This window comes from Oncorhynchus mykiss, chromosome 24, assembly GCF_057628025.1.
Source record: "Oncorhynchus mykiss isolate SJ-2025 chromosome 24, ASM5762802v1, whole genome shotgun sequence".
In the NCBI taxonomy this organism is placed as follows: Eukaryota; Metazoa; Chordata; class Actinopteri; order Salmoniformes; family Salmonidae; genus Oncorhynchus; species Oncorhynchus mykiss.
The window spans coordinates 20,647,675-20,667,102 of NC_143045.1; the positions used below are offsets into that span (position 1 = coordinate 20,647,675).

The window sequence follows — 19,428 nt, forward strand, 5'->3', positions numbered from 1 at the left end:
GATGTTCAGAATCTGCTTGCAGATGTAAGAGAATAAATCCGTACTGCCCTGCCCACTTCACTGTTGCTCCACGCAGAGGAAACTGCAGTTCTGAAATACATCAAAAAGCGTAAAGAGTTCTGCCTGAAGCCCATTCACGCCGCAGCGTACATGGTGGACCCTACGTATGCTGGCAAGAGCATCCTGTCTGGTGCAGAGATCAACAAGGCCTATGGTGTCATCACTACTGTGTCTCGCCACCTTGGCCTGGATGAGGGCAGTTGTGCCAACATATCTCATCAGCTATCTGGTGGAAGGGACTTTGTGGATCTGAGGCTCTTTCCCCTGTTGCCTCCATCATCCTCCAAATCCCTCCAACATCAGCCGCCTCAGAGCGCAACTGGTCCTTGTTTGGGAACACACACACCAAAGCACGCAACAGGCTGACCAATACAAGGGTTGAAAAGTTGGTGGCCATCCGGGCAAATTTGAGGCATTTTGAGCCTGACAAAGAGCCATCCTCAACCAGGTTGGAAAGTGACAGTGAAGATGAGGCCTCAAAGTCTGATGTTCAAGAGGTGGACGTTGAGGAGGTCCAGGGAGAAGACATGGAAGACTGAGAGGAAGACAACCAAAGCTTTAGTTTCTAGATCATCATTTTACAGATGTATTTTGAAAACGTTTTTCGATGCGATGGATCATTGGGATCATTAATATTCCCTTTTGTTGTTTTGTTGTTCAGTGAAATCATCCCATATGAAGAGTCGACTCAATTAATTAAAGTTCAATTTTTAACTAAATTGTTTTTTTTCTATTGGAAGGATTTCATCTTTTGCAATTATGTCTACTCATGATAAGGTAAAAAGTTTATGTTTCTGTCTCCATATGATATTCTAAATATATCCAATGCAAAAAACATCTACATTTAAATGGTATTAATATTCATTTGCATATATTTCTGTTAATTCCCATGGAAAGTTTCCACCTCTGAATATTCCCCAAAATGTGCAACCCTAATTCTCCTCCATATGAATTCATAACATTTCAGTAGCATAAACCATGCCCAACATTATGTCTACATCATCAGATCAAGTCTCTGGTCGAAGAAACAGAAAGTTGACCCTGTACGGTCAGAATAGGTTTCCACTGTACACTAGTCTGGGCAGTGAGGCAGAATAGGTTTCCACTGTATACTAGTCTGGGCAGTGAGGTGGAATAGGTTTCCACTGTACACTAGTCTGGGCAGTGAGGTGGAATAGGTTTCCACTGTACACTAGTCTGGGCAGTGAGGCAGAATAGGTTTCCACTGTACACTAGTCTGGGCAGTGAGGCAGAATAGGTTTCCACTGTACACTAGTCTGGGCAGTGAGGCAGAATAGGTTTCCACTTTGCACTAGTCTGGGCAGTGAGGTGGAATAGGTTTCCACTGTACACTAGTCTGGGCAGTGAGGCAGAATAGGTTTCCACTGTACACTAGTCTGGGCAGTGAGGTGGAATAGGTTTCCACTGTACACTAGTCTGGGCAGTGAGGCAGAATAGGTTTCCACTGTACACTAGTCTGGGCAGTGAGGCAGAATAGGTTTCCACTGTACACTAGTCTGGGCAGTGAGGCAGAATAGGTTTCCACTTTGCACTAGTCTGGGCAGCAAGGCAGAAGGAACAGCACTGTGCTGTGACTGCTGTACTCAGCTAGATCTGGCCAGGGAGGGACTGACGTGGGTACTTCCTGTCCCTCTGCGTCTCGATGGGGATGTGGTTTGGTCCTGACAAACCAAGGAACCTCCAGTGGCAGCGGATGTAGACATCTCCGGGTGGCCATTGATCGTAATGGAAGGGCTTCCTACTACACTGGCTGCAGACCAAGACTCACATTTGTGACTGTAGCCTATAGCTCCCAGAAGGCAGTTGCTTCCATGATAAAAGATGCAAGGAGAAAAAAAGGGGCAAACTCTGCAAAATTGTGGGAGACTTTCCCACTTAGTGCATATCTCAGAGTGCTTTAGTAACACTAGGGCTCACTGCGTTGAGCTCCACTCATCTAAGACAAAAGGCAGCGACCCTCTCAGTGGACGCTTGCGCTGTGACTGTCTGCCTGTGAGATAGTTTGATTGGCCTCAGATGGCCCTGGCTGTCAGCTGTCATCAGCCCCGCTTGCTCTCCGTGGCATCCGTGCAAAGGCAGAACGATGGGGTTCATGACACATCCTGTTTCTGTTGGCCAAGAGCGCAAGAGTGCTTTCAGAGAGAGAGAGAGAGAGAGAGAGAGAGAGAGAGAGAGAGAGAGAGAGAGAGAGAGAGAGAGAGAGAGAGAGAGAGAGAGAGAGAGAGAGAGAGAGAGAGAGAGAGAGAGAGAGAGAGAGAGAGAGAGAGAGAGAGAGAGAGAGAGAGAGAGAGAGAGAGAGAGAGAGAGAGAGAGAGAGAGAGAGAGAGAGAGAGAGAGAGAGAGAGAGAGACGATGAGTCATGCCAGCTGTACAAAGAAACAAACTTGGGCTAAATAGGGAACTAGAATTCTGAAAAAGATCATCTGTAATCAGGCCACAGTAGCTGGGTACATGCAAACCTATTTTAAAATGGGAACCCTACTTTAATGCCCCTCAAGCAGTGACACTAAAAACCTCTCAGACATCATCTCAGCCACTGGGCTGCTGTAGTTCAAGTCTATGGAACCTAGTCGTCACAGATAATGTTACATCCATTTGGTCATCATGATAAAGCTTTTTTTTCTATTTTGGGGGACTACAGTTCATACAACCCTGCATGGAAACAAACAGCGTGATGTGTTACTAACATGAATAACTAATAGGATAGATGCTTTGATGCTCTACTTTAGACTTGAATATTAACTTAAAAATACCTGTCAGGGCACTCACACTTGAGTTGAACCCAGCAAATACATTTACATACGAAAGTAAAGTAAATGTTAAGTTAGATTTTTGGCCTTTAGCTTTAAGATAGTGATAGCATTTATTGGCCCTGCATGACTCAGTAGAGTGATGGCATTTCACTTCTTGCATGAGGATTTAAATGCTTCAGGCGTTTATCATCAACACAGCAAAAACCCACAACCCAGAACTAAACAACTATTTCTCAGAGTTAAAAAGGCATTCAAAGATGCTGTGCATTTCCTGTGAAATAAATGCTGTGTAATGTATCGCTCAAACCACAGTACTGTAAGCATATACAACATCATATGTTAGTTTAGAATACTAGACTCTTCAGATATCAGAGGTCTGAGAAGATTGGATCCATCGATCTACTCCATGCTAGCTGGCTAGGAACAACTTTGAGGGCTAGGCTACTACAACAGTGTAGGGCTTACCACTTCTTTATCCTCCTCTGAGACAAGAGCATCCCCTCTCCCCATCGCTCTCTCTCCTTCCTATCTCTCTCCCCTATCTCTCTCTCTCCCCCATTTCTGTCTCCCTGCCTCTCTCCCTCTCTCTCACTCTCTCTCCTTTGATTTAGCTGCCCTGAGCTTCCAGCATCACTTCATAATTCATGAGGTTCAGCTGCCAAATGAAAGGTTGAGGCAGCCAGACGTGTGTGGATCAGAAATATGAACACTTCATCAGCATCCAAATGGACATCCAATTTTCGTGCGGAAGGAAAAAAGTATATTTTCCATTTGTTAGTTGTATTTATTCAAAGCCGTTCTTTCTCCTCAACATTAATGGAGTGTGCAAGGTCAGACGTAGCAAAAATCTGAAATGCCACAAGATACAGCTGCAAGGTAACATTCCATTTATTTGAGGGACCTTGTTATTCTCTGGCACCTAGCTTTACACAACTCTCTTAAGGGCATTACACGCTGATACACACACTTGGCTTGCATGAGAAATGAACAAGCAGTGAGTAACAACAAGGCTTTCTTACAGCTTCAGTGTGACAGCAGTATTTCTCCTGAGCATTGCAGAGTAGTCAAGCACAGAGGCAAACAGTGGTGGTGGTGAGAGAGAAGGGCCATGCCCATTTCATTAGTCATTCATTATTCATTGGGAACACAACAGCCATGGTTGTGCTTTAGAAACGAAAAAGGGCAAAGTGGACCCTGAAGGTCTATGGTGGCGCTGTGTTATGTCATGATGACGTTTGACCAAATGCCGAAGAATGTTTTACTGAAACGTGTGAATGATTAAACTATGAATAAATTACTGTCATTTTTTTTAAAACTATTTCCAAACCTAATCATTTATCTCACTGCTATTATGGAGTCAAATCAGGAGTTGACCTGCTAAAACATTCAGGATTATTAGTTGCCAAGTCTCTCCAAGACACCAGGCTTAATGTTACCCATCCCGTTAGCGGGATCATTTTCATCAACACCCGCTGAATTGCAGCGTGCCAAATTCAAATTAAATTACTACAAATATTTAATTTTCATGAGTGCAGTATAGCAAAACACAGCTTTGCTTGTTGTTAATCCACCTGGCGTGTCAGATTTCAATACAGCTTTTTGGCGAAAGCATAACAAGCGTTTATGTAAGAACATCTCTCTTAGTAGACAAAATATTACAAACACTAGCAGCCAAGTAGATTGGTCACGAAAGTCAGAAAAGCAATAAATTAAATCGCTTACCTTTGATGATCTTCGGATGTTTGCACTCACGAGACTCCCAGTTGCACAATAAATGTTCCTTTTGTTCCATAAAGATTATTTTTCTATCCAAAATACCTCCATTTGTTTGGCGCGTTATGTTCAGAAATCCACAGGCTCGAGCGGTCATGACATCGCAGACGAAAATTCCAAATAGTATCCGTAATGTCCACAGACACATGTCAAACGTTTTTTATAATCAATCCTCAGGTTGTTTTTAAAATATATAATCGATAATATATCAACCGGGACTGTAGCTTTTTCAGTAGGAGAGGGAGAGACAATGGCTGCCCCACTCTGTTGTGCAAGCAAAACTCTGCAAACACCCAGCTATCCACTGACGCGATGTGATCTTTCTCGCTCATTTTTTAAAAATAAAAGCCTGAAACTATGTCTAAAGACTGTTGACACCTTGAGGAAGCCATAGGAAAATGAATATGGTTGATATCCCTTTAAATGGAGGCAAGGCATCCAATGGAACAGAGAGCTTTCAGGAAAAACAGCACTTCCTTTTACTCAGGTTTTACTCAGGTTTACTCAGGTTTTACTCAGGTTTTCACCTGCAATATCAGTTCTGTTATACTCACTGACAATATTTTGACAGTTTTGGAAACTTTAGAGTGTTTTCTATCCTAATCTGACAATTATATGCATATTATAGTTTCTGGGCCTGAGAAATAGGCCGTTTCAATTGGGTACGTTTTTTTAGCCAAAAACAAAAATCCTGCCCCCTTCACTCAAGAAGTTAATGCATTTTGTTATTAAGCTTTACACTCATTTAGGATTCAGCTGGAGTGACTAGTGTGGAAGGATAATTACGTTTTAATGTTTAATGATGGGCAGAGTCTCTACACTGTCGCTCCTCTGGAGATAGTGTCCTGTCTGTGGCCTTCCCAGACCCCAGCAGCTCTAATAATTAGGGCCCAACATTGCCCAAATACACTATTTTCCCTTACTTAATATGCACTTTTTACTAGTCATGCTAACATGATCAGGGTTTAGCATAGGCCTTGTGAAAAACCCTGAAAATGTTTAGTATGGCTAGTTTACAGTATACATACGATATGCAAGGAAATGTACATTGACAAGGGTTGACTAAAAGTTAAATTTTAGATGATGGGTAGGATGTTGCTACCTGAGGGGGAACGATCCCTATTCTTCATGTTGCCTGTGTACAGGCAGCTGGGTTGGCAGTACTATCTTCTATAGTGTTTTAATAATACATGCACCGTATTCTGCATGGATGCATGAACACAAAGACTGTAGTCAGCTGTACCTGCACCAACACTCCAGTATTTTTCCTCGATAGCTTGTTCTCCATCTTCTTTTTTAAATAAGGACCCAATTTGTTTACAGCACTTTTATTTCCACGACTGATCAAAACTCTACAATACATATAGAATAGTGAAAATTGCAATGAATAACGTATCAGCACCTAAGTATCGTGATTATATCATATCATGAGGTCCCTGGCAATTCCAACCTCTACCTAGCACCAAATAAATGATGCATAAAGCTCATCATCAACCTGAAGATTAGCCCACATTATTATGTCAGCTCAGAGAGAAACTAAGCAACTGAGAAAGTTTTTGTTGAAAACTGTTGAGATGTGGACTGGACTTCCCCTCTCCTAGTGGAACATCTTTGGATGACTCAAAGGGAAACTGATGTTGTAGGCTTCAAGGTTTTCTCCAGTACTTTCGTATACTTTTTAGCCAGGAGTTATGAAGGTATCACTCACGAGCCAAAAGTGGTCCCCAAAAATTGCGTACTATGTCACATATGTGCAGATATGTGAACAACGCCATTGCTCTCCCTCCCTCCCTATCTGCTGTGTCCACTGAGCCTTTGAGCACGTCCTGCAACCTCGTTGAATAAACTGAGCAGGCCTCTTGCTAGCTGTCACTCGAACTGCTAGGGGGCTGACCCACATGGGGGTAAATGTAGGGAAAATGGCACGGCACAGCTTCAAGAAAACAGTCGCATTCAAACTAGGGCTTTAGTGTATAATTGAGGTAAAACAGTAATTCAGTGATTATGAATGTATGAACTACACATTGACACATTAAGCCAAAGCGGGAGGTTTAAAATATATGTCACTGGACTGTCACTGGACTCCGACAGTCAGAGCATGAATGTACAGCATGAATGTACAGCATGAATGTACACCTTGCAGCATGAATGTACAGCATGAATGTACACCTTCCAGCATAAATGTACAGCATGAATGTACACCTTCCAGCATGAATGTACAGCATAAATGTACACCTTCCAGCATGAATGTAAACCTTCCAGCATGAATGTACACCTTCCAGCATGAATGTACAGCATGAATGTACACCTTCCAGCATGAGTGTACAGTAGGCTACCCCTCATCATCATGGTCTAACCTTTGTGGTTCTCATCATTCAGCTGGCCTGCCTATGAGGCTGTCAGTCAGACAGGGGAGGTTGAGTTGAGCTGGTCAGGTTCCGAAGACAACTGTTGCCCCCAGGATTAGGACATGCAGTGGAGGGTGAATCCAGCTCCACACTGGAACATAGGGTCCTTAATCATGACACATTCTTCTGTAATTACTCCTCTATAACAGCCATCATTACAATACAACTATGCAACATGGCCGGAAGGGATGCTCTCAACAAAACAAGCCGCAAAAGGAAAGAGCTGGTGGTGGACCCTACCCCGAAACTCAAGATAACAATACTATCCTATTTAACAACTCAAACAGGTTGTTTACCCCCCATTGCCAAGTGCTATTAGAAATCCTGATCTAATGCCAAATGATCTCCCAATGCCAAGGTACTGTAAGCCAGCTGCTGCTTTGACAAAACGTTGACCAAGTCAGCCAACTTTTGATATATGTTCCCTATAACCTGGAGGGCAAACGGTGAAACAAGACAACTATGTAGAAATGTAGAAAACAGCATAACAAGAAACTGCATTTCTAATAGCTGCCGATGAATGGAAAACCAACACTTGTTGTACAGTATTATTAATGAAAAGGGCAGGGGCATAAAGTCGTATTCTAATCAGTGACAAAAGCAGCAGGCACTGTGTGGCAGTCAACAGCCACGGGCGACGGATGTTGTCCCTCTGATAGTGTCCGAGAGGTAGGGTTGGGAATTGCCAGGGACCTCACGATACGATATTATCGCGATAGTCAGTATTATGTATTACGTTTCTCATGATTCTCACAATTCTATATGTATTGCAATTCCATACTGTGACTTTTTTGCGATTCGATGTTCCAAACATATTGCTTATCAAATATCTTCTGCAGAGGGACAAGAGAGACCCATGAGAAAACAAAAATAAAAGAGCTGAAAACAAATACTGGAGTTTTGGTTCAGGTACAGCCGACTAGCGCAAAATTATTATTGCAATATTGTCAAAAATAATATCAGATTCTGCGGTAACATGGACTCTTAACAACGCGATGAAAGTTTATTGCTTCTTGCTTAAACAAGCAAGGTGTTGTAGCAAATGAATCTTTTGTTGCCTAGGCAACATCGCTCCTGACTGCATATGCTGGTGCTGCAGAGAGGGGGAAGGAGAGGAGAAAATGTGTCTTTAAAAAATAAATCTAATGGTTATAACAGTGATCAGTGATCATTTGGCTGACCAATAACTGTCATCCCAACTTCCATGACCGTCACAGCCCTAGTCACTGTGTTGTTTTGTGTGTAGACAGAACACTGTGTTAGTGTGCATGTGTAACGTCATGTTTTTAGTCCCCTAGGGCCAAGCATCTCTCAGAGGCCTGGATCTGTCTGCTCCACTCACCATCAAAGGGGAAGCTGAGGTTGGCTGCAGCAGTCATCTCCTACGCCTCCGAGAGAGGCTCTGCTCTGCTGGTTACCCAGAATATCAAACAGTGATTGCATTCAGAGATGATGATGAACTCTGGTCTCACTGGATCCTTCATCCAAACATTCCTCCTAGATCCTCCATCCATATCCATGTGGCTCGTCCATCCAAGATGAATTGAAACATCCCATGTTCCCAGTTTGGTCTTGTGGTCAATCTGAAATCATCATCATCTTGCATTGTGAAATATTTCCTTGTGGATGATTTGGCCAGCCTCACCAGATGCACACCTCAGATGCACGGAAACGCACAGACAGCCAGCCAGCCAGCCAGCCAACCAGTCAGTCAGCCAGCCAGCTGCACATACAGGTCTGAGTAAATGTGGATGCCAACTGGGCATTAAGGATAAAAGACAAACATGATTCTTGGCTTGATCCAACTACTTAGCCCACAACACATCAAATATACAGTTATGAAGCTGGATTGGTAACACAGACATAAAATAGGATATAAAACCTTACTTAACACACATTAAAATAGAAGTTTCACTGTACATGCTAAGAGCTCCAAGGTGCCAAGCAGCTTATATGGGAGGGAGCCCACCCATAAACAGCTTAAGTAACATATGCTATTCAAACACCAGCTGAACTAAAGATAGCAGTCCAGCAACTAAGTGTAGGCTAGTAAGTGTGTTGTAATGTTCTGTACATGTGCCAATTCTTCTCAAAGCAGGTTGTAATGGAGGACCCCTATGTGAAAGCTCACTGCAGGTATGTCCATGCTGTTCACTATGAAGAAAGAGCACAGACAATTGCTCCTGATATCAGTGTGTTTACAAACAAACACAGCTTTAGTAGATAATGCTGATAAGTGATCAGCTATGATCTGATCTGAATGAACACTACCCTATGATTACCTGGCAACTGAGACTGAAACACTGCTCCTGCAGCAAAAACCTCCACTAACATGATTGGCTGGGGTCGACACCATCATATGACAGGATCCAGCAGAAATACAAGCATAGACCTAGGCCTGCATGATTGGCTGTAGGGTTGTTGTCATAATCACCACTCATAAGACTGTGCAGACAGTCACAGCAGGAACTAAAATGGACCATGGAGAGGCATAGCTAACATCTGTGTCTGCCACTGCCAAAATTATACCTTGAGATATTACTTCTTGGAAGTCAAAGTTACCATTCATAGAGAGTAGGCTAACCAGCATCAAGAAGTGCAGCCCTGATATCCTCACTACCATACCGCTGATATTTCTAACCACAAACCTCGAAATGGAGATATTAGTCCAACAGCATTATGAATCAGATGCTAGGTTATGTGTTGGCTGTCTCTGACATGCCTTTTCCGACCTTCTCTCTCCAGTTTCCGTCTTCACATCCTATGTTTTTTTCTTCTACTAATGAGCAACAGAGCAATTGCATTAGATCATCACGCAGAAAGGTTTCCAGTTCATTCGCTCTTCCATTCGTTTGGTCTCTGAGGAATACCCAGGTTGCCCGTATCGGATGAAGAGCTACGTTCACTTCTCCATGCCCCTCTGCGTTAAGAACATCTGTGCCTCACATTCTGTATCAGCTAAGCCTATTCAGGTTCACCAAACAAGGGTGTGTGCAGCGCAAAGGTTATTGAAAAAGCTTGCCATACGCCTAAAATAGCCGAGGCTGGGCTGTATAAACAGGCTGGTAAATGAAAGAGACGTTGATTTCTGACGTTTGAAAAGGTCCTGAGGACATCTATATATGCCTTTGTCGGCGCTCACTAAAAACAACAATGCAGCACTGGGCTTGAAGTCGCGAGCCATGTAACCACGCAGAATTCATGGGTCTAAAATCAACGTTTATCCAATTACGGCAAATTCCAAAGTTTATATCAGGTTGCTATTAAAACCATCAACAGACGTAGAAAATAGTCAATAGGCCAGGTCTACTTTCAAGTTTAGGGAGCATTACGATTAAGTAAAGTCAACAGGATTTGAGAATATTCAAAATGTATATTCAAATGGCTTATATATCAAGAGGAACAACAACATTGCTTGTTGACATGATAAGCAAAGGTTTATTGCCAATTAGCATCTCCTTCTCGTGCTACTTTAGGATCTCAGGGGGGGTAACACAGTGTTCTGCTCCTGGGAGGAATGAAACCAAACACAATCACAACAACAGATGGCCAGGAGATAAGCCTTAACCAAAATAGCCTTTTATCACAGCTGATAAAGAAGACATGGTATTACCAGGTAGGCTACATCCTCTATCCTCTACCGCAGCATTACCAGGCACAGCAGCCTCCATCACAGCTGGAGCTCGAGGACCGCAACTCGTCACCATATCAGGTGACATCACAGAGATGAGTCACACACAGCGTGTAGGCTAGCAATTGAGTGAGCATCACCACTAAAACCTTCAGTAACGATCTAGTATGTTCATGAAGCATTCTTTACACACCTAGTTACATGTATGCACATCTTAAACATCATGTTATGTGAGATGCAAAGAGAGATGCAATCACAGATGTCCAACCTAAGTAGCCTACTTATTGAAGCGTAGTCCTATGTTTTATGATAACACAACACAATAGTGGCCTTGTTTTGTAATCAAGTAGGGAAACACTTGGTTTCCTGCACCTGTGCACCATCATTAGACTGGGAAGGCTATATGTATACTAACTTGGACAGATTTCACCCCACTAAATACCCAATTTACGTTTATGGAAAAACCACTGTAGGATATTTTATGGCAAACTCAAACTGATTTTGTTCATGACTTAGGGGCAGTAGGTTGCCTAGCGGTTAGAGAGGAGAGCCAGCAACCGGAGGGTGGCCAATTAGAATCCCGGATCCAACGGGAAAGTTGGGGGGGCAGTGAGCAGGCAACTGGAGGGTTGCTGGTATCAAATCCTAGATACCATTGCCTCCTTGAACAAGGCACATAACCCCCCACAACAGCTCCCTGTGTGCCCAGTGTGGCAGCCCCCCGCACACACAAAAAAATGTGGGTTCCTCAATGGTTCTTTGGGAAGAGTGATGGTTCTACGTGGAACCATCCTGATCCAAAGAACGCTGCTGTGTTACGCTATTACATGTTATATATGACTGTCTTGTGAAAGACTCACGGTATGGCCTTGTGTCAATTGAGAACAGTTGACTAAGTCAATAGTTGTCAATTATCTCCTCCCCCAGCCATTCCAGAGCTAACAAACCTGATTCAACTTGTTAATAAACAAATATAAAACCTATGGAATTTTAACAAAACCCTGTATGGTTCTACAAAAAAATCCAATAGGATTAGTGATTTTTCCAATAGGATTCTCGTAGTCCTATAGGATTTTGTGTCACCTGTATCAGAATCCTACTGGAAATCTATTGGACCACATTTTTCCTTTTGGAAATCAAAAGTAATACATTTGGATCTTATAGGTATTTTATTAGTATTTTTCTTAACCCATTAAATGGGTGTTATCCTATATAATTCCAATACAATAATCCAATAGAAAAATTGGTCCAATAGGATAGGTTCCGAAATCTGATAGGATTATTCTATTGGATTATTGTATTGGAATTCTACAGGATAACACCCACAAGACAAAATCCAATAGCATAGAATCCCACTGGATCCAATAGGACTGGTTCCAAAATCTTACAGGATTTTTCTATTGGACTATTTTATTGGAATCCTATAACATGAAAGGATTTATTTTATTTTTTACCCCCTTTTCTCCCCAATTTCGTGGTATCCAATTGTTTTAGTAGCTACTATCTAAGGATTTTTTGACTAGGATATAGAACCATTCTCCATAGAGCCATAATAAAGGGTGCTACATCAAAACTTTTTTAAATGGTTCTTTCTAGAACCTTTATAGCACCATACAGGTTCCATGAAGTATAAGCATGGATCTTTATAGATCCTTCAAAAAAGGTTATCTATAGCACATAAATGGGTTCCGCTATGGTTGCAAGCCCAATAACCCTAATTTGCCACTATATAGAACCAGTTTCTAGTGTGTATATTTCCAAAAACCTGTATATGTATGAAGACATCCAGACATTTTTTTTACATTACAGCCTTATTCTAAAATTAAACATTTTCCTCATCAATCTACACATAACACCCCATAATGACAATGCGAAAATACATTTTTTGCAAATTTATTACAAATAAAAACAGATACCTTATTTACATAAGCATTCAGAGCCATTGTTATGAGATTTGAAATTAAGCTCAGGTGCATTCTGTTTCAATTGATCAACCTTGAGATGTTTCTACAACTTGATTGGAGTCCACCAATCAATTGAATGGATATGATTTGGAAAGGCACACACTGGTCTATATAAGGTCCCACAGTTGACAGTGCATGTCAGAGCAAAAAACAATTCATGAGGAATTGTCCGTAGAGCTCCGAGACAGGATTGAGTCGAGGCACAGATCTGCGGAAGGCTACCAAAAAATGTTTGCAGCATTGAAGGTCCCCAAGAAGACAGTGGCCGCCATCATTCTTAAATGGAAGAATTTTGGAACCACCAAGACTCTTCCTAGAGCTGGCCGCCCGGCCAAACTGAGCAATCGGGGGAGAAGGGCCTTGGTCAGGGAGGTGACCAAGAACCCGATGGTCACTCTGACAGAGCTCCAGAGTTCCTCCGTGGAGATGGGATAACCTTCCAGAAGGACAACGATCTCTGCAGCACTCCACCAATCAGGCCTCTATGGTAGAGTGGCGAGACAGACGGCACTCCTCAGTAGAAGGCACATGACAGCCCGCTTGGAGTTTGCCAAAAGGTAAAGACCATGAGAAACAAGATTCTCTGGTCTGATGAAACCAAGATTGAACTCTTTGGCTTGAATGCCAAGCGTCACGTCTAGAGGAAACCTGGCATCATCCCAACGGTGAAGCATGGTGGTGGCAGCATCATGCTATGGGGATGTGTTTCAGCGGCAGGGACTGGGAGACTAGTCAGGATTGAGGGAAAGATGAATGGAGCAAAATACAGAAAGATCCTTAATGAAAACCTGCTCCAGACCGCTCAGGACCTCAGACTGGGGCGAAGGTTCACCTTCCAAAAGGACAATGACCATAAGCACACAGCCAAGACAACTCAGGAGTGGCTTCGGGAGAAGTGTCTGAATGTCTTTGAGTGTAGAGGTCGACCGATTAATCGGAATGGCCGATTAATTAGGGCCGATTTCAAGTTTTCATAAAAATTTGAAATCTGAATTTTTAGGCACCGATACTGCTGTTTTTTTTTCTTTACACCTTTATTTAATCTTTATTGAACTAGGCAAGTCAGTTAAGAACACATTCTTATTTTCAATGACGGCCTAGGAACGGTGGGTTAACTGCCTCGTTCAGGGGCAGAACAACAGATTTTTACCTTGTGAGCTCGGGAGATTCAATCTTGCATCCTTACAGTTTACTAGTCCAACACTCTAACCACCTGCCTCTCATTGCACTCCACAAAGAGAATGCCTGTTATGCGAATGCAGTAAGCCAAGGTAAATTGCTAGCTACCATTAAACTTATCTTATAAAAAACAATGGGGCGGCAGAGTAGGCTAGTGGTTAGAGCATTGGACTAATAACTGAAAGGTTGCAAGTTCAAATCCCCGAGCTGACAAGGTACATATCTATCGTTCTGCCCCTGAAAAGGCAGTTAACCCACTGTTCCTAGGCTGTCATTGAAAATAAGAATTTGTTCTTAACTCACTAGCCTAGTGATAAAGGTAAAGAAAAAAATCAATCAATCATAATCACTAGTTAATGATGATATTACTAGTTTATCTAGCGTGTATGCGTTGCATATAATTGATGTGGTGTGTATTGTTGCTCCAATGTGTACCTAACCATAAACATCAATGCCTTTCTTAAAATCAATACACAGAAGTATATATTTCTAAACCTGCAAATTTAGGCAATATTAACCAGGTGAAATTGTGTCACTTCTCTTGCGTTCATTGCACGCAGAGTCAGTGTATATGCAACAGTTTGGGCCGCCTAATTTGCCAGAATTTTACGTAATTATGACATAACATTGAAGGTTGTGCAATGTAACAGCAATATTTAGACTTATGGATGCCACCCGTTAGATAAAATACGAAACGGTTCCGTATTTCACTGAAAGAATAAACGTCTTGTTTTCGAAATGATAGTTTCCGGATTCTACCATATTAATGACCTAAGACTTGTATTTCTGTGTGTTATTATGTTATAATTAAGTCTATGATTTGATAGAGCAGTCTGACTGAGCGGTGGTAGGCAGCAGTAGGCTCGTAAGCATTAATTCAAACAGCACTTTCGTGCGTTTTGCCAGCAGCTCTTCACAATGCTTCAACGCTGTTTATGACTTCAAGCCTATCAACTCCCGAGATTAGGATGGTGTAACCGATGTGAAATGGCTAGCTAGTTAGCGGGGTGCGCGCTAATAGCATTTCAAACGTCACTCTCTCTGAAACTTGGAGTAGTTGTTCCCCTTGCTCTGCATAGGTAACGCTGCTTCGAGGGTGGCTGTTGTCGATGTGTTCCTGGTTCGAGCCCAGGTAGGAGCGAGGAGAGGGATGGAAGCTATACTGTTACACTGGCAATACTAAAGTGCCTATAAGAACAGCCAATAGTCAAAGGTATATGAAATACAAATGGTATAGAGAGAAATAGTCCTATAAGTACTATAACTACAACCCAAAACTTCTTACCTGGGAATATTGAAGACTCATGTTAAAAGGAACCACCAGCTTTCATATGTTCTCATGTTCTGAGCAAGGAACTTAAACGTTATCTTTTTTACATGGCACATATTGCACTTTTACTTTCTTCTCCAACACTGTGTTTTTGCATTATTTAAACCAAATTGAACATGTTTCATTATTTATTTGAGGCTAAATAGATTTTTATTGATGTATTATATTAAGTTAAAATAAGTGTTCATTCAGTATTGTTATAATTGTCATTATTAACAAATAAATGTAAAAAAAAATTGGCAGATTAATCGGTATCTGCTTTTTTTTTTGGCCATCCAATAATCGGTATCGGTATCGGCATTGAAAAATCATAATCGGTCGACCTCTAGTCTGAACTAGTGATGCACCGATATTACATTTTTGTCCGATACCGATATTTTCCTTGCCAAAAAAAAACAATACCGATATTTAACATTTTAGCGGCCCTTTTAAGCATTCTAGTACAGTTAAATATTTAACACACACACATGGACACAGCAGTCTAAAGCACTGCATCTCAGTGCAAGAGGCGTCACTACGTCCCTGGTTTGAATCCAGGTTGTATCACATTCGGCCGTGATTGGGAGTCCCATAGGGCAGCGCACAATTGGCCCAGTGTCATCCGGGCCGTCATTGTAAATAAGAAATTGTTCTTAACTGACTTGCCTAGTTAAATAAAGGTCACACACACCACACTGACCAAAAAGTTATTTTGTTGTCATTTACGTACAGGGGGGAGAACAAGTATTTGATACACTGCCGATTTTGCAGGTTTTCCTACTTACAAAGCATATAGAGGTCTGTAATTTTTATCATAGGTACACTTCAACTGTGAGAGACGGAATCTAAAACAAAAAATCCAGAAAATCACACTTGTATGATTTTTAAGTAATTGATTTGCAGCAATCAATGTCACAGGAAGGCCAAAAGGATCATCAAGGACAGCAACCACCTGAGCCACGACCTATTCACCCCTATATCATCCTGAAGGCAAGGTCAGTACAGGTGCATCAACGCTGAGACCGTGAGACTAAAAAACAGCTTCTATCTCAAGGCCATCCGACTGTTAAATAGCCATGAGTCGCATGCCTCTCCCCAACAGAGACGATAATTCCCCTCCAAATTCCCTTCCCTGTGATGATATGGCTGGACCACCTAGGTGTGGACCTGGACCATAGTAAAATGGATGCTAACAAAATTGCAAGCGAGTGAAAGTAGCTGCACTTGTGAAAGTAGCTCAATCTCAATTTCAGAAACATTGTTAGCTAAATTTCAGGTTGCTGGCAAACAGTCATGATGTTTGGGTGAGATGACCAGGAGGAGTTAGTAGCAACAAACGCATTGATGTACGCAAGCAAGCACTGTTTTGCAAACAATCCATTCAATAGACAAATCCATACTGTATTCTATATTAATGCAATTACTGGTGATATGGCAACAAAAGATAAACCCTAATGTAATGAGAGCAACTTAAACGTATCACAGGTGTTTGCCAATGGTCGTAACATAATTTAAATGCAGTGCCTTGATGGAATAAGCAGGTTTGCTGATGGGTATGCTGGCTAGGTAGGTAAGGTTAGCTAGCTAACACTTGTGAAAATTATATTTGCCCTCCGAATATGATAAAAACAACTCAACAACTCTTATATCAAATATAGTAATGCATTATTAACTAAGCAAATGTTTACTCGTGTACTCCATGGCAGAATATGTTAACAACATGGCAGCAGCTAGCCAGCCAATTTACATGAAAAGACCATCCCACTGAAAAACGTTTAATTGGACAATCTTACATCCATCCACCTGATACAAAGGAGGGACATCTGATGTCGAAGGAGGGACATGTACACAGTCCTTCAATGGATGCAGATTGTCATGGACGCACAGTCCACCTTTCCCGATTCGAGTATTTTATCAAATCTCTGGCCTGAATAGAAGTAATTACGAAAAACTGTAAAATTAGCTTAACTATCTTACCTGTAGAGCCCACGAGAAGCAAGGCTAGGATGATATCCTTTGCGTGGAGCATCGCAACTCCTTGATTAGACCACGCAAATGTCTTAATGAATAATGTTGTGGTTGTTCTTGATATTTTGATATTGTTCTTAATATTTTTAAAAAATATTACATTCCCATATTGCTAGATATTTATTTTTCGTATGGCAAATTGGTTGATTATCGATGTAGCAGCGGCAGAAGATCAGCGCCAGCACACCGTTCAAAGAATGAGTGACAAGCCACTGCCTCCATAGACACGTGAATTAATCCGCCCAATCGGAATCACAAGGATTTGCTGTAAAATAGTGCGCTATGCGCAGTAGTCCGTGGTCCTCCTACCTTTTTTATTCAAAATAGGCCAAACATAAACTATAGAGAAATTCGTATACGCCTACCATTATTCAACATTTTGACAGACGTGAGCAAAATACACATTTAAAATCAAACTACAGAGCTGTGAGATGATACCAACACAGGGGAGATCTAGACTGACACTTTCTGAATTCATTTTTTGTTCAGGTGTAGGCTACTGCTGCTGAGCAGAAAATGATTATAGTCACACGTTCTCCAACAGCTACTGTGATTTCAGAATGGCTGTTGAATTAAGAAAAAATAATAATATTTTGTCTAAACATAATAGGTATAAGATAGCTGGTTCAAGCAGAGCAGATTGTAAGATAGACACATGAAAGCCTTTGGTATCGTCTCTATCTGGAAAGTCAAATTCTTTTGTCATCTCTGACAGAAAACACAGTACATCTTTTATTCCACCTCAACATTATTATTTCTACAAAATAAAAGTCATACATGTGAAAAAGAAAGTAAACATTGTCTATGTATTGTTGTCAAATCGATTTGATTAATTACACTAGTGAACGGTTTGGTCACGCCATCATCATAAATGTTGTCATAACTATTATCACAGGAAGAACAGGTACAACTTGGGGATGAGATTCCCTGTAATCTCAGCTGGGAGGTTTGCACATGTATCAGTTAACAGGAGTTAGCGATGGTGTTGTCAGACAGTGGATTCATTGTCCTGGGAGTCGTCCTGCGGGGCATAGAGGGCCCCTTTGTACAGCCCTGATATTAATCTGGGGAGGCAGAGAACTAGAGGAGTCTGCCTGTTTCTCACATACACATACACACAGAAATAAACGTGCACGCATACACACAAACACATGTAAGTCTTTAAAGGAAATGGGAAGCTGATATCATGCAACCGGCCTGTAATAATGTTATTACCATCAAATTGTAGATGCATCTATCTCAAGGAGGTATATATCTTTATGTCATTAGAGGTGATACTATATATTTTCGTAATCATCTTTGTCACTGCAATTACAAGCCTATGATATCATCACTAGTCATATGATGTCATCACCATACTTCCGTGCTGTGCTCTCACCAGATCCTGGTTTATCAGCCCATCCTCGTTTCACCACATAGTTGTCCAGTGTTTCACTGGTCAGCCATAATGGTGCCACACGTCATCACCTTTGCTCTTCTCTAGCATGTGTGGGGTTGTTGTATAAAGAACAGTTCAGATATTCTGTGAATACTTTACATCTTACTAGAGCTATTGTATCCATTGGTAATACGACGTCTTAGAAGACAAGGCATGTGTTTGTCTTTATGGATGCTGTGTGAAAGAGGATCAGTGCCAGGGCCTGTATTCATAAAGCGTCATAGTGCTAATCTAGGAACAATTTGGTCTTTTAGATCATGATGAATACGATTACATGAACAGGGGAGACCTGATCCTACATCAGCACTCCTACACTTGAATAAGGGGCCTAGGGCTGTAGAGATGTATATCTGCTCTAGCATGCATTTATAATGAATGTTGTCCAAATTACTTTCACAAGCTTGGCTCCTGTGACACAGTTAATGCAGGGTTAAAAGCATGCATTAGAGAACAACAGTTCGATCCAACACAGGTGAAGTGGCCTGGATATTATTTTGAGAGTTTACTGATAACCCTATGGTACTTAGATGTGAAATCCTCCACTGGTGTGTGGTCTGCCCTGTGCATGTTTTCGTTACTTGAAATCCATATGGGAGACATTGAACAAATCTATCAAAACAGAGAGAAGATTGATCTTTCAGTGCCTAGATTACCTGTTCTCCTAGCAGCTATGAGCATCTCATGTTTTTATTTGATTCTTAGTATTAGTTCCCTTGCTAATACTGTGTTATTGTGCCCATAGCATAATGCAATGAATGTGTCCTCATCACTCCCACAGTCCCAACATCCCATGTCCTTCTCTAAGTACATTGCCCTACTTTGGGTAACACTTTACTTGACACCCATCGTCATAACATCATATCC

At 41.6% G+C, this 19,428-nt stretch overlaps 1 protein-coding gene across 13 annotated transcripts in view; it reads right to left on the reverse strand.

Moving 5' to 3' along the window:
- LOC110503959 (neural cell adhesion molecule 1) overlaps positions 1 to 17,370 on the reverse strand; it is a 113,026-nt gene extending 95,656 nt beyond the window's left edge. For all 13 annotated transcript variants that reach the window (XM_090218633.1, XM_021582635.3, XM_090218629.1 and 10 more), the window contains exon 1: positions 17,076 to 17,370. In XM_090218633.1, the coding sequence (XP_090074759.1) occupies positions 17,076 to 17,127 (52 nt within the window). In that variant the 5' untranslated portion in view covers positions 17,128 to 17,370. The remainder of the gene's footprint in view (positions 1 to 17,075) is intronic.
- Positions 17,371 to 19,428: the final 2,058 nt, after the last annotated feature.